Below are 16,314 nucleotides of genomic sequence, written 5' to 3' on the forward strand. Positions count from 1 at the left end.
GTTGTACATGAAGAGGGAGATGATGAAAATGTACAGTGAGATTGTGACGATTGGAGGAAAGGGAGTGGGAGTCGGAGATTGGCAGCTTGAAGAAGTTGATTTTCATATGCTTGATGGCTATCATGATGCTTTTCACCTTACTTGTAATGTTGTTGTTCAAGGGTAACAGAGGATTGTGAATAATAATTTTTTTTTTATGTATTTAGGGTAGTTTGGTTAGTTTTTAGTAGTTTATGTTGTTTTTGTAGTTGGCTATGTTAATGTGGTGGGTTAGTTGTTGAATGTTAGTAACTCAGCTGGGCATAGCCAATTTGAAGATGATTTGAATGTAATATACTTTCTGCAATAAAATGTGTACTTTTTGTTAAGTATAGCAACTGTAAAGCAAAAATATTTATTCAAACTTGGCTCTCATGCAGAAGAGTGGTTACAAATAGTTCCATTGTCATTAGTCAAATGTTTCTAATTCACAAAAGACAAAAACAACATATTTACATAATGTGCATCACAAAAACCCTACTCAAATCAAACTTGGTCCACACTTGCGTGTTTGCTATCAAGAAAAAGACAGACACAATGGAAAAAAAAATTACACATTTGTTCCTGTGCTTGCTAGAAAATCAAAAGATTCCTTATTCTCCCTAACTGTGCAATCTGTTCTCAGCAGCAGCACCTGTTCCCACAAAATGCACATAGCAGGATATCTATACTGCAACATGTGAAGCCCAAAATACCATCTGCAACACCTCAACAACCCAAAAGAACATCCGCATCATATGAGTCCACAAAAAACCATATTCAACATTTGAACCAAAAAACCAAATCTGCAACATATTAACACAGAACAAAAAATATATATTCAAGACATAGGAGGTCCTCTCCCTCTCAAACCAGAAGCACCTCTCTCTCTTATTGCAGCAACACCTCTCCCTCTGGAACCAATAACACCTCTTCCCATAAAAGCAGCAGCACCTCTTTCCACAATACCAGCAGATCCAGATGAATTTTTTCCTCCTCTTTGCACAAGTTGTTTGTTCCTCTAATAAAACAAATGGTACGTAAATTAAAAACAACATACTATAAAACAACATAGTAAGTATTCAGATTGCAAAAGTGAATCTGACCTGAGATATGGCTAGTGGGGCTTGCTCGCATGTTCTCTTATTATGGCCTAGTTGCTTGCATGTCACACACCTAATTGTGCAAGATCTTTTAGCTGTGCTTGGATGAGCTTCTTCCTCTTGAAGTATTCTCCTTTCTTTTGGTCTGCCAAGCTTCCTTTTAACATTTTGAGGCCTTAGGAATGGAAAGTCAGTTTGTGGTGGGATGTCGTAATTTGGAATTGGATGAATGACTCCTTTGCAGGCCTTTACATACTTCTCTATTGTGAAATACTCGTGACAAAAGTCTTCAAGATTGAATCTCATGTATCCAAGTGCAATGTAAGCATGTTTACATGGAAGACCTGAAATGTCCCAATAATTGCAGGTGCATGTCCTTTTCCCAATGTCAATAGCAAAAGCCACAGGCCCCTCTCTCACCTCAAACTCATTATTGTTACTTGGTAGTATCTTGCATTGTCTATGTTCTTTTATCAATCTGTTCAATGCACTCTTGCATTTTGGAGTTACTCTCCCTTCCCAAGCAGTAGCCATTGCAAACCTTTTATGAAGCCTAACCATACATTTCTGCCTAATAGAGTCTATTAGCTCAACAATTGGTTTGTTCCTCAAGTTTCCAAGCCAGCTGTTGAAACTCTCTGTCATGTTATTTGTCACATCAACGCTTTTAGCTGCTGGATGAAAGGCATGTCTACTCTAATGTGAAAGAGGAATATCCAGTAATCATTTTGCAGCCCTTCTCTCATTCTTAGCCTCAACATTCTTCATATGCTGCTTAAATGCATAACTATGGCTAGACTTAGCTGCCATCCAAAATTCCTTCCTCAACATCACCCCTGGAAAGCGCTTCTTGAAGTTCATTAACAAATGTTGACAACAATATCTGTGGATTGAACCTTCAAACTGTGTACTCACAGCCTCAAGCAATCCCTATGTTCAAAAAGAATTCAACATCATTAGCTAAATAGTTGAAAGTGAATTATGAAATACTTTGGAGGAAGTTACCTTTTGTCTGTTTGAAATGAATGTCCATGGCTTTGAATCACATCCCGGTCCAATGCATTGTCTAAGACAGTCAAGGAAAAAGGTCCATGTTGCAGTGCATTCATTTTGAACAATTGCAAAAGCTAGTGGGAACACTCCCTTATTCCCAACTAGTGTAACAACACTCAGTAAACATCCTCCAAAAGGGCCCTTCAGGAAGCATCCATCCAATCCAATGAGAGGCCTATATCCCTCCGAAAATCCCACTTTCATTGCTTCAAAACATATGAAAATGGAGCTAAAGACAAGTGGCTCATCCAAATTGTTCCTTGGCATTGATTCAAATTTTATAAAAGTTCCAGGGTTTGACATTTGAAGTTGTGCAATGTATTCATGCAACTTATTGTAGCTCTCAACGTGTGAACCTACAACTTGCTCTCTAGCAGCTGTCCTTGCCTTATGAAGTTGCCAATATTCAGTCTCAATGCCCATTTTCCCTTCAACTCAGTTGCATTAAAGCATAGCTCATTCCTGGATCAACAGCCAATTGAGATTCCAGTTTCTTCTTCACCCACTTTGTTGTTGCATTTGGATTCTTGTTGTTTAATGGCCTAGTGCATGTACGCTCAGGTTGTAGAGTTTTTACTACAAAACTCACTAAGTCTGGAGCCACACTAGCATGGAACCTAAATGTGCAGCCCTCCCCCTTACATTTTGCTGTCACTCTTCTACTATCATTCTTGATCATCCTTATTATGAACCCTCCCCTAACAGCATAATCCCTTAAAGCTTCCCCTACAACTATCAACACTTAAGAATGCATGCCCAACTCTGAATTCAATATCACCTTCAATTGGTGTTTCAAATATATTGTCATATATTTTCGTCCAAGGATCGCGTGTTTTCTTTTTAGGTCTTCTCCTTATTGGTGCATCAACCTCCATGTCACTACTTGCAGCTGACTGTTCCTTGTCAGTATCAACATCACTGAGACCAGCATCAACATCATCATTGAAGTCAACTTCCTCTTTTGGATCTATTTCCATTCCCTTAGGTGTTTCAGATTCACTACTCTCATCTTCAGTATCAGAAAAGACATAGTCATCATCTGTGGACTGGCTATCAACAACAGTTTTTGTTTCTCCCCCCTCCCACTCCAATGGTTATTGTTGTTGTACCCTATTTCTAAAGTTGTAAGAGGCTCCAACTGCAATTGCTCTTTTCCCCTTCCTGTTGTCCCTATTCACATTGGCCTCATGAACATTTGCCCTTCCTCTACATCGCCCTCTCCCCCTCCCTTTACCCCTGCCTAACTCGTTTACATAGCCTGAATACTCAGTGTTGTCAGCCAACACAATATCCCACATCTGTGATCCTATCAACATTTCTGCCCCCTTCCCCCTACCACTACCTGTACCCTCTGTATTTCCAATCCCAGCACCTACATTTTCTTGCTCAATAATGATCACATCTCCAACATCCCCACTTATCTCAGTTTGTGACCCAATATTACTTTCTGCCTCCCCAACACCATTGCCTGGAACTTCCCTATTAGGCTGCAAACTTTCATTATGTAAACCCATATTATTTGCCACCTGACTGTGAAACACATTTGGCATAACAACACTCGGTTCACCTTGCTTCCTAAACAAATTCAGTTCAATATAATCAGTGTCCTTGAATCTTTCAAACATTAATGTCACGTCTGCATCGTTCTCTATTCTATAATTTTCAGAACATGTAATATCCACATTCCCATCTTTTATCTTGTGAACTTTGCATACGTTTTGTAAGAGAACAATGTAACTCATTCTGTCAGGTTGTGCATCATACAAATACACTGTATCCCCTTCATATATGACCCCAATGGTGTAACTTTCAGGCAAAGTCATCAAATTCAAGTTTTCCTACATTGTAATTTAACACATGTGTTACAAAAAAGGCTAAACCGTTTGCAAAAATCCTAAATACATTATCATTACACACAAAAGAACTCATAAGCATTTCAATATACCAAAAATCATCATCATAAACATCCTCAATAATATTGATTTTCAATTTTTTTTTAAGCAAAAACTGAAGTGGGTCTGAGTTTGTGGTATTTACCTCAAAACGAAGCTTTAAGATTGTGATTGCATGCAAACGAAGCACTACATGCTACGACCACTCATCTCGTTTCGTCAATAAACATCATTTTCTTCAAAAATTCTTCAACACGTGCACTGGAGATGAAGACGTTTTTTGCGTGAGAGAGTTGGGAGAATAGCAGTCTGACCTTTCGTTTTCCTCGCTTGGAAGGTCATACTGGTCCACGTCAGCGAGGGAGGGGTGTTTTAGTATTTTAGTCTTCAATTAACGGCAAAAAACCAACTTTTCGGACGGAAGAACCTTTTAATTAGACGGAGTTAAATGTCGGGGACTAGTTATATATTAGCTTAAATTTCGGGGATTAGTTAGATAATTATGTAAAACCTGAGGGACTAAATAATAATTTTCCCATATATTTAACAACCAATTACATTGTAGAAAGATAAATTAAAATTTTAAAAATTTCTAAAAAATAAAAATAGAAAATTGAATGGAGAAAGAGGGTCGAATTTTTTCTTTGTTTAGTTTTTATATAGATATATAGATAATGAAATAGACTCAAAATAAAGTTTAACCCAATCCCTAAACTTAATCCTTCAGTTCTTAATTTATACATGTAAATTCTTAAAATCTTAATAGATGCCCAAAAAGAAAATCAAGCATCACTCGATCCCCAACCCCTACCCTTAACCTCAAAAGTAATAACTATATATGGTCATAATAAAAAATAATAATAAATGAGAAGGTGATCTGAATTGATAATAGTAATTATTTTGGCTATAATAGTAGTATTGCTTACTTGATGCATTAGAAAAAGGAATATATTCGAGTCCACACAAATTCTTGAAACCCAATAAGTTCTAGTTTTTTTCCGGTTTCTTAAATATTATTTTCTTTTAAGGTAAACAGATATAAGAGAAAAAAAATATCAAGAAAACTAAAAGTATTTAATTATCAAGAGGCCATCTGTTATTTACTAAATTAAAGTGATAGTAGTTACAAACTAATTCAGAAATTAAAAAAATTATTATTAAGAATAAAACTCTTTGCATAACTCAACATATAACAATAAAAAATTATATTAAACATTTACCAATTTGAATTTTAAAAATCAACTCATTCTTCAACTGATGGAACCGTAATTTAATGAAATTTGATGTTGATAGATAAAAAAAAAAAAAAAACTAAAGCCAAGTCAATAAAAAGAAATTACAAAATAAATCATGCTAGAATCCAATATCGGTCAGTTAATGAGTTTATTCAAGTATTATATTTTGTTCTAAATTGCAAATTTTAAATAAATAAATAAGTTAATTAATTAATTACAAAAATTACATATATAAACATTCTATCCTCTTCAAATACACCTTCAATTTTCTCTATAACTATACAGAAAAAAATTTTCTACAATCATTCTCTAGTTTTTTTACTTGTTATTTATACTCATATTTGTTTTTTATATTAACTATTGATTATAATTTTTGTCTTATATTATTTAGATTTTTATAATGTTAAAACAACATTTAATTAATAACATTTAGACAAAATAAAGTGATAATTTATTTGATTATTTTATAAAATTAATTAATTTTATTCTTATATGAGTATGAGTATTCTACAATTTATTTAAAATAAAATTTATCGATATTTTTTAAATGCATTTTAATATTTTTAAAACAAAAATGTAATATTAGAATTTTTTTTTAAAAAAACATATATTGTCAGAAATCATGATTGGAATTAAAAATAAAAATCTTAATTTTAAAATTATATATTTATACTTACGTTGTTTTGAAACTTTTAATTTTTTTTAGCAAAAAACAAAAATCTTCAACCAATTGAAGTAAGACCAATTTCATATTACGCATAAAAATAAATTTGCAATTTTTAAATATACTGTTACTATCGTGAGTAAGGATAGTCTATTTTTGTTTAATGAATTTATTTTTTTTTCTTTTCAAAGTTCATTCCTTTTTGTTTTTTTTAATAAAGTCTATCAACTAAAAAAGGAGAAAGATATTTTCTATGGTTAAGTTTTGAATAAAAAAAATACATAGTAATTATTAGTGTTATCAATCAAAATAAATAACAACAACATTATTTAAACAATGTTTTATAACCGCCCGTGAAGCACGGATTTACGACTAATTGAATAATTATGTATAATATTAACTATTTATCCAAGTAAAGACGGAAGATAACAATATGAAAGGAAAATTTCTATAATAATACTCTAGAATAATATGAGATATTTCAATATCATATATATTAATCCTATAAACTTACATTTATGACACTTATACATTGCCACAAATTATGCAATAATTCATGCTAAAAATAAAAATGACAAGAATTTTAATTATTGTTAAACTCTCAGAAATCGAAGAGTAAGTATTTTTGTGAATTAGCTTTCTGTCCATCGTTATTATCGCCATTAATATAAATTACATCTTGAGCAATACTAAACAATCTCAAAACATGTTAATATTGATTTAGTGAAAAACAAATTTAATTATTGAGAATGCCTAGTTAAAAATCATCATAAACCAATTCCTAAATCATGTTCCGAGATTGAAACGTCTTCGTTTTAACACAAGTTTTAATTGCTATTCATGAGATTATGTCTTAAATTTGATGAATGGCTGTTAATAAAATGGTCACATTTAACTGCCACTACCTTTATCATTATCTTGTTATTATTCAAAATGTATATTTTTTATTTTTGTTATTTACAAAATGTTATTTTAATTATTTTCCCTTAAATGAAAGTTTACATATGTTATTATAATAAATAAATAAATAAATAAAAGAAAACATGTAATATAAAAATAAGTGAAGTTAAAATGGTAAGTTTACAAAAATAACATTTTCTTTTTTTTTTTTAAATTTCCCTTTTATCCAAACATAAAGAGTAATAACAACTAATAAAGGAAATAAAATTAATTATTCTACCTTATTTTCAAAATTTATTTTACTTATTTTATTATTTTCCTTCTTCCTTGCTCCTAATTCCAAACACAGGATTAAAGGTTTTAGAAATAGAACTTTTGACACGTAAACAATGGCCGGTTGGGGGGGAAAATAAAAAACAGACCTGGGTCCAATAGGGTTATGAAGCTACAAAATCTTTCGTCGTTTCGTGCTTTAACGGGTTTAACCCAAACCCTTAACTATCCGGGTCGAACATCCAATTCGGTTCAAGTTCAATATACGCTCCCATCAAAACAGTCAATCGCCGCGCTTAAACCCTGAAAACATTTTGTCTCTGCAGATGTTCTCTTTCTCTTTCTCTTCTTCTGCGTCTCTCTGTGATCTTCATCTACATTCAAAGGGATTGCCATTCAGTTAACAACTTCAATTTATATAGAAAAGAAACGATCTTTTTTGACATAGCTATTGAAGTATAACAGTAAATAACAAAGCGAAATGCTCGAAGCTGCATATAGAAACAGCTCAATAGAGTGGAACCCATCTCCAGTTATAGCCTTAGCCACCAGCATAGACGAGTCTCAAGTTGCTGCGGCTCGTGATGACGGCTCGCTTGAGATATGGCTTGTTTCTCCTGGTTCCGTTGGTTGGCACTGTCAGCTGGTAATTTAATTCTTTGTAATGGAAACTCTTTTTTTTTTTTTTTTTATTGTTAATTGTTTCTTGTATTGATGATTTCGGTTGATTTTGTAGACTATACATGGGGACTCTAATTCAAGAGTTTCTTCACTTGCCTGGTGTCTTGTTGGTTCCAAAGGGTTGGCCAGTGGAAGGTTGTTTTCGTCAAGTATTGATGGTTCAGTTTCTGAGTGGGATCTTTTTAACTTGAAGCAGAAGGTACAATTTTCCTTTTTATTATTTTGTTTGCATTTAGTTTTAGTTTAAATTAGTGTAAATTCTAGGCTGCAGTAGTAGAGCAATGTTATTTTTTTGAGATTGAAGACCCTTAGTTAACCAAATTAAAAGTTTTAATAATTACTTTTCTTTGTATGGTTGTAGACTGTCCTCGAGTCGATTGGGGTGTCAATTTGGCAGATGGCTGTGGCACCGTCTAGTAATATGCCAATTCAAAAGGATCTTGATACCAAAAAACTTAGAAATGGGTTTTTAAATGATAAGCAGAATGAGATTGATGATTCTCAATCCAGTGAAAGTGAAGATGATTCAGACTCGGATGAACTTCATGAGCAACCTGTTGTTGCAGATCCACATGTAGCAATTGCTTGCGATGATGGTTGTGTGCGGATATATACTATTTCTGACGTAGATGAGTTAATATACAATAAAACGTTGCCCAGGGTCAGTGGTGAGACCTCTTTGCCTCTCTGACTGCTCTTTTCGTGTTGTTTTCCCTTTGAGGAGCTTTTTACTTATATAATTATTTGCAGGGCGCATTTTAAGTGTTACATGGAGTTCTGATTCAAGTAAGATATATTCTGGGAGTAGTGATGGGTGAGAGTTTTCTTTTTTTGTCAGATTGATTGTGTCCATTTGCATGTGAGAATCAATTGTGTAGCTAATTGTTTCAGTTAACTATCAGAAACTTGCAACTCTTGCAGCATGAATCTGCTTGTTTTTCTTCCTTATTTTGAAGTTTATACTGTCTCATGACATCTGCCTTCTTGCAGATTTATAAGGTGCTGGGATGCTAAAGTGGGTTATGAGATTTATCGGATTACAGTTGGGCTTGGTGGCTTGGGTAGCGGACCTGAACTGTGTGTATGGTCTTTACTTGCCCTGAGGTAGAAATGGAAGCATTTCTATACACGTTGTATCTCACTTGTGTGTCAATATTCAGATCACTAATATAGTTCTTCCAACACTTTCATAATTAATCCTTTTCAATTTCAGATGCGGGACCCTTGTTAGTGCAGATAGTACTGGAAGTGTTCAGTTTTGGGACTCCCATCATGGGACACTATTGCAGGCACATTCTTCTCACAAGGGTGATGTGAATGCTTTGGCAGCTGCACCTAGTCATAATAGGGTGTTCTCTGCTGGATCTGATGGCCAGGTACAGGTTTTTGTTATATTTGGAGTTGGGACTTGTTAGGATTTTCTTCCTGCATACTGTTGATTTAAGAAATGCAAATAACAAATTCAAATCCTAGTATATAACTTCCTGCATTCTGTTACCATGGAACGTGCATTTTGTTAGGGAGCAGATATGGGCACACGGTTTCTATTCTAGCTTGTATGCTTACATTTTCATTTTAGTTGGGGATGGAGTTAATGATCCTGCTAACATTGAGTTGCTTCTTTTTGTAGGTTATTCTTTATAAGCTTTCTACTGAGACAGTTGGATCTAATGATGGCATGTCTGTTAAAAAGATGAAGAAATGGGTGTATGTTGGTTATGTAAGGGCTCATACACATGATGTTAGGGCATTGACAGTGGCAGTACCAATCAGTCGGGAAGGTCTGCATAAGACTTAGTTTTGTCTTGATTCTCATTGTGTTGTCTTGTTGCATTAGTAAATTAAAATCTAGCATTGACACATGCATATTTGTACACCTTTTGTTGTCATTGATCCTGCATATAGTTTTTTTAAGTTAGTTAAATTTTGTGCATGTAAATGGCAGATCCATTGCCTGATGAGAAGGCAAAACGAATTCGTAGCAGAAAGAAGCCCCTTGATTTTAGTTATCATAAGTGGGCCCATCAGGGGGTCCCCATGCTTATTTCTGCTGGTGATGACACAAAGCTATTTGCCTATTCTGCCAAGGAATTCACGAAGTTCTCTCCTCATGATATCTGCCCTGCGCCACAGAGAGTGCCTGTTCAGTTGGTTCTGAATACTGTATTCAACCAGATTTCTTTGCTTCTGGTTCAAAGCTCTCATTGGTTAGATATTCTTTATGTTCACACGAAAGGGGGAACCATGCCAGATACCAGTCCTGGTCCTTCAAGAGGCCATGCAAATACAAATTTGCTAGCTCGAATTAAAACTAAAGCGTCTCGGAAGATCTTATGCAGTGCCATTTGTAATTCAGGGAGGCTGTTTGCTTATTCAGACCATGTCAAACCCAATCTTTTTGAGTTGAAGAAGCATAGTGGCAAAACTGCATGGACTGTTAATAAAAAGCAACTTCCTCAGAAGTTGCCATATGCACATTCCATGGTTTTCAGTCCTGATTCTTCTCAATTGATGATAGCAGGGCATGATAGAAAAATATATGTAAGTTCTTTTGACCTTTGGCTTTGAACTTTTAATTGTTATTTAATTGTGCACTCTTTTATGTTTTTTCTTGTTTCATAGTTTTTACTAGGGCTGTGTCTTGAGACAGAAGAAGAATTAACTTCTATGTAGCTGGTTGTATGATTTAGATGTTTTATCTGGATATATCTTAGTTTGCCCCCCTACCTTTGTTTTGTGGTTGATAAGCTGTTTGTTATAGAGTATACAAACATATGAACAAAATTTGGGGAAATGTATGTGGGGTTTTAATTTTTTTCCTCTTCATATTAAGAAAAGTCTCTGTGATTTGTTTTTGTTGCAGGATAGTCTATTGCAATAGATGATCCTGTCATTAATGTAGTTCATAGAAAAATACTCTTTCAAGATTTCTCTCCACCTAGTTAAATTTTTTGAGGGGTTTGTGAAGATTGCTTGAGTTTGTTTTTAGTCTCTTTCAGGGTCCAATGTGGTTGCTTCCATTTGCCATGTTTTTTTGTGGCAGTATTTTGGAAGTGAAATTTGTGATATTGATTGAAGGCCTGCCTACACTGATGCCACCTTTCTGATAGTCTCCTTCCTTTCCCAATCAAAGTGGGAATGATTTTATACCGTTTTTTCTATTTGCTACGATGTTGATTGTTATTTTCCAGTCCAGAAAATTAAAGAACATTTAGGTTATACATTTATCATTGTAAAAATATATTAGTTTTCTGAAAACATAGAGATTGATGCAACAGTCACACATGAAAGTTTTTAGCTTCAGTTGAGGCTTTCTTTTCCTTTAAATTGAAACTGAGGTTAAAGGCATAATAAGGACTCTAGATATTCGCAAATCATAGAGAGTCAGTCTGACAGTCTTATTTTTGTTAATTGCTGCAGGTTGTGGATGTGGGCAGCTTGGAATTAGTACATACCTTTACACCTCAGCATGAACACTATAATGAGGAATTACCATCCAGAGAGACTCCCATAACTAAAATGTTTACCAGCTGTGATGGGCAGTGGTTAGCTGCTATTAATTGCTTTGGAGATATATACATATTTAATACGGAGAGCCAAAGGTATTTATGGATACTCTTAATAGTCTTAGGATGCGCATTATTTTCAAATGAATTTTTTCTTTTTTGTGAACTGAAATAAGTACTGGTAACTAGATCATGTTTCTGAAACTTGGTTATAGGATTTTGCAATATTATCAATGTGTTTATTTTGAGACCAAGAATAATTGCATTGATAAAAATCATTAAGCCTTACTCAAAAAGGCTAATAGTTTGGAAATCTCTTTTGAATATAATGCTTTGTATATATTCATTCCGTTGGTGGTCTTCGTTGATATTATTAATAATGTATTATTCTTCTGGAACAGGCAACATTGGTTTGTATCAAGATTGGACAGTGCCTCTGTCACGGCTGGTGGTTTTCCTCCTCAAAACAACAATGTGCTTGTAATCACCACCTCTTCAAATCATGTCTATGCATTTGACGTGGAAGCAAAGCAATTGGGAGAATGGTCTATGCGAGATACAATAGTTCTGCCCAAGAGATACCAAGAATTTCCTGGAGAGGTTATTGGGCTATCATTTTTACCTTCGTCAAGTCCACCTTCAGCTATTATTTATAGTGCCAGGTACTGCTGTCTCCTTATTTGATTGATTTTTATGTTAATTTCTTCAATGGTCAAAGTAGATGATAAGATATACTTGTAGGTATAAATTTCTCACTATTTTTCAAGAAAGCATTGTCTTTGCTATTTGCTGCCTAATTCAAATCAGAAAATCTGAAGCTTGGATTTTTCTTATGGTGTAGGGTTATGTGCTTGATTAATTTTGGGATGCCTGTGGATCGAGAAGAGGACAGTGATATAATAAATTGTCAGTTTTCTCCATCGAAGAAGTTACAAAATAATCTTATTAATGGGAGATTGAAACGTCGGTTGAAAGAATGTGAAATAGATACTAAACATCGAAAGACTTTTGAATTTCTTGCTTTCCGGGATCCTGTTTTATTTATTGGAAATCTTTGTGAAAATTCTATCTTGATCATAGACAAACCATGGATGGATGTCATTAGAACTTTCGAAGCACCTCCTGTACACAGACATATATATGGGACATAACTGCTACGTTGGTCGTTCTTCACAGCCTCAGATGGAGAATGCTGATGTGGCAATGGCCCACAATTTTGACATTAGATTTAAGTTTTCTTAACATAGAATGGGGTTGGAGAGTTAAAGAGTGATATGAAGATCCAAAGCATGTTGTCAATTGTATTCCTAAATGAATCAATTACCTGTTAAAGTTGCAATTTTGTCTTGCAATATTCTCTTTTACCTTGTTCAAGTTCATGTATTTGATCTGTAGTTGCATCGCAGATTCACTCGGGTGATGCAGTGTATGTTCCCTTCTCATTTTTCATTTGTCAATTCTTGTTACTTATATCTGAAATAACCATATTTCTAAAAAGTCAATTTAGTTAGCACTCCTGAAGCTTCCTTCCAAAATTGAAATGGAGACTTTGTCATAGTTTATACCTATATCTGCACGCAATTGTGATTGGTTGTCTTTATATGCTTTTAGTTTGCAGGTATGCTAAATGTGCATTCCCTTTTCACTTCAAAGTGATTATTTCAATGAGATAATTGTCGGGTCATAGCTTGCTTTACTGAGGTTCCATTAGTATTTGTTGTTTGAGTTGTTGAGAGCAGGGGGGTATAAACGAGCCGAGCTGAGTTCGAAATTACCAAACTCGAAGCTTGGCTTGATAGAATTTAGTTTATCTCGAAACTCGACGATCTCGACAATATTTGAATAAATTTAAAATAAATATTATATATATGTATATATAAAAGGTCGATAGGGCTCAATAAGATTCAATGAATTAAACTGAACATCATTAAACTCGAGCGAACTCTGCTCATTTGCTAACAAGCCGATTCGAACTTGAGCTCGATTCAAGTTGAACTTTTTTGAACTCTTTTTGAGTTAGCTTGACTCGTTTACATCCTAATTGAGAGAAGATTTACATTGAAAATGGTAGTTAAATGCACTAAAATATATAAAATTCATGTTTTAATTTAAGTTAGCTACCGCAATCTCTTTTTTAGATTAATCTAAAAAACTGAAAATAAAATACAAAGAACTAAAAATGAAATGAGGTAATATCAAGATTAGCAAAATCCTTAGTAATTCAAATTATAATGCAAATCAATTAATTAAATTTAAGACACTATGACTTTGGCTTAAAACACGGTATTTTTATTTCTAGCTTGTCATCCACGTTAGTTTTCCGGTGAGATTTAGCTTAGAATTTATTAGGATCCACTTTAAGCCTTAATTAGGGTAATATCATCATTTATTCTTTTACTATCAAAAATAATTTTTTTTTTTTTTTTAACATCAGGTTGTGTCCAACTCTTAAGATTGACTAGCGGATAGACGTAGTTTCTGCTCTCCACCTCAGGTTCATGCAAATCTTTAATACATATGAGATTATGATCCATAAGTATTAGTCAGTTTAAGCTCAAATAGGGATTAATTAACTGCTTAGACACCCTCAAAAATCGAACTCAAAACCACTGAAAGTTTGTCCTGTGTGGTTTCTATTAGGCTAACCCTTCAGGGCTAAAAAAAAATTATTATTGATGATACTAAAACCTTAATCCCATCCTTCCATTAACATCTTCCAATAAAAAAAAAACTCAAAATTAAATAAAAAACATTCTAAATTAAAGCAACAATGTAAACATAATCATATTATTTTCTAGATAATGGAAGGAATCATTTCCTTTCTTATTGGAAATACAAGAAGAAGCAGGGCAAACTCGGAAAATGACAATTTTCCTTCATCTTTCAAGATAAAAAAAAAAAAAAAAAGGACCTTAATGGGATTCTTCAAAAGCAAGTGAAGAAAGTGCATTAACTTGACTAATCAATCCCCATCATCTTCCTCATCATAAGCACAAATTCATAGACCTTTTCTGGGTCTGCAAGAACTTTGGCAACACTTTCTCTTTGCAAACATCTTTTGACCCAAGCCGAAAATTTAGGACAATCGTCTTCAACCTTGAATTTCCCGACATTTTCACTGGCCAAAAGCCAACTGGTTAGGGGTATTGCCAAGATATCAACAAATCCAAAAGTTTTCCCTCCAAAGTAATCTTCTTCTCCAAGAGCTCCTTCAAGCACCTTCAATGTCTCTATCAATTCTTTCTTCAATCCTTCTGTAGCTTCTCCTTTGCTCATTGCAACATTGCGAATTGCATCAAATAGCTGTCAAATAACTCTCTAACCGTCAGTAGGGAGAATTACTATTTAGTGCTTGAGATTCATCCTAATTACTATTTAGTCTCTTTTTTTGGTAAATACATTGAATCATTTTGATATTATTCACTCGTTAAACTGTTTAGTTATTCTGTCAAAAATTACAATTGGCTGTTAAATATTAGTAAAAAAAAAAAGATAAAAATACCTTATAATAGTGGAATATTCGGTCCTTCACATTTAAAATAACATCACAATTACTAATCTATTATTTTCACTTGCACTTAATGGCTAAACTATGCCTTTTTTTTTTAAAGGACTTACTGATTTAACGGTTTTATATACTCACAGTTATGGTTCAATAATGTAATTACAAAAAAAAGACTAATAAATGAATTTGTTCAGCAATATTAGCAGCTGTTAGTTGTTTTAGTGACTTATTAGTCGTTAACTCTTATTTTTTAAAGTCTGTTTGTCAAAATTAATTGTTTGATAATCAGTGGCGGAGCTAAAAATTTTTTTCAATGAGATCATTTATTTATTTTGATTTCTAACGCGGGTCAATTAGATTAGAAACTTTAAAATTTTTCACTTAGTATATACTTTTTTTTTAAAAAATTTTGTTTATCATTTGAACCCTATTTTATAAATATTTTTTTAAAAGTTAAGTGGGTCCCACTATAATATAACGTGGCGCCGCGCTGTTCGTAGCTGTTACATGTTTTAGTTGCGTTTATTTGAGCAGCTTTTTATGAAACGCTAAAATTTAACGTTACATGAGTTTACTTTTTTTATAAAACGTTACTTAACTTCACTATAAAAAATAGCAATTAGCATTTTGACTATTTAAAAAAATTGTTGCCCTACGCAACCTTAGCTAGCAGCTACTTATATAGCAATTTAAATTAGTAGTGTTTTGTAAAATTAGTTGTTTAATTTAAAATGATCAAAAAAGAACATTGGTCGTTTAATTAGCTGAATTCAGAGGAAAAAACAATGGGTATGATTGTCAAAAAAATTATTTAATTAAAAGTTAAATGCTAAACATTTAAAAGTTAAATGCTAAACGTTAAAATATTTAAAGTTTTATAAAAAGAACTCTCAATTTCTAAAATCTATTATAAAAACTATGTTATCAATTGTTGTAATCAATAGAAATAGAACTTTGATTTGGCTAAAATGTTTAAAGCTAGCTCAAAAGTTGTTTCCAAACAATAACAATAACTAAGATCAGACCATAGTAATTAAAGAGTAATTCTCACAAAATAAAGAAAGAAAGAAAGAAAGAAATACTAAAACCGAACCTTTTTGTCAATATAATCAGCCCAGAACCGGGCTTGAGCACGCCCATATGGACAAGAAGGAAGTAGTGAAGGTGAAGGCCATGTCTCATCTATATAGCTAACAATTATAGTTGACTCAATTATAGGCTTTCCATTGTGCAAAAGCACAGGAACCTTTTGGTGAATTGGGTTTGATTTTAGTAACAAGTCACTCTTTCCACCAAACAAATTCTCTTCTGCTCTTTCTTCATATTTCAATCCCTTCTCTTCTAATGCAATTTTTGCCCTCATGCAAAAAGGGCTAGCCCAAAAATCAAGAAGAACTAGCTCATCTCCCTTTGACATTTTTTTAGTTTCTTGAATAATATATATTATTTTATTTTGTTTGATGGTAGGAAAATAACGAAGGAAT

The 16,314-nt window shown here is 33.4% G+C and overlaps 3 protein-coding genes across 3 annotated transcripts; 1 reads left to right on the plus strand and 2 right to left on the minus strand.

Moving 5' to 3' along the window:
• Nucleotides 1-859: 859 nt before the first annotated feature.
• Nucleotides 860-1,766, minus strand: LOC149497025 (uncharacterized). Its single transcript, XM_089719995.1, has 2 exons — nt 1,125-1,766; nt 860-1,039 (listed from the first exon to the last, which is right to left on the minus strand). The coding sequence occupies exons 1-2, from the start codon at nt 1,764-1,766 to the stop codon at nt 860-862; spliced, it is 822 nt and encodes a 273-aa protein (XP_089576121.1).
• Nucleotides 1,767-7,422: 5,656 nt separating this feature from the next.
• On the plus strand, nt 7,423-12,774 carry LOC105636144 (WD repeat-containing protein PCN). The gene is made up of 11 exons (XM_012219326.4): nt 7,423-7,784; nt 7,875-8,018; nt 8,181-8,487; nt 8,570-8,633; nt 8,810-8,923; nt 9,033-9,195; nt 9,450-9,600; nt 9,765-10,360; nt 11,240-11,421; nt 11,727-11,987; nt 12,167-12,774. Exons 1-11 carry the CDS (start codon nt 7,620-7,622, stop codon nt 12,474-12,476), a joined length of 2,457 nt encoding a protein of 818 aa, XP_012074716.1. The 5' UTR covers nt 7,423-7,619; the 3' UTR covers nt 12,477-12,774.
• A 1,310-nt stretch (nt 12,775-14,084) lies between these two features.
• LOC105636145 (putative glutathione S-transferase parC) lies at nt 14,085-16,256 on the minus strand. Its single transcript, XM_012219327.3, has 2 exons — nt 15,924-16,256; nt 14,085-14,628 (listed from the first exon to the last, which is right to left on the minus strand). The coding sequence occupies exons 1-2, from the start codon at nt 16,245-16,247 to the stop codon at nt 14,284-14,286; spliced, it is 669 nt and encodes a 222-aa protein (XP_012074717.1). The 5' UTR covers nt 16,248-16,256; the 3' UTR covers nt 14,085-14,283.
• Between the last annotated feature and the right edge of the window lie 58 nt (nt 16,257-16,314).

The sequence above is a fragment of the Jatropha curcas genome, chromosome 4, assembly GCF_041381405.1.
Source record: "Jatropha curcas cultivar XTBG-Jc1 chromosome 4, XTBG_Jcur_1.0, whole genome shotgun sequence".
NCBI classification, from domain to species: Eukaryota; Viridiplantae; Streptophyta; class Magnoliopsida; order Malpighiales; family Euphorbiaceae; genus Jatropha; species Jatropha curcas.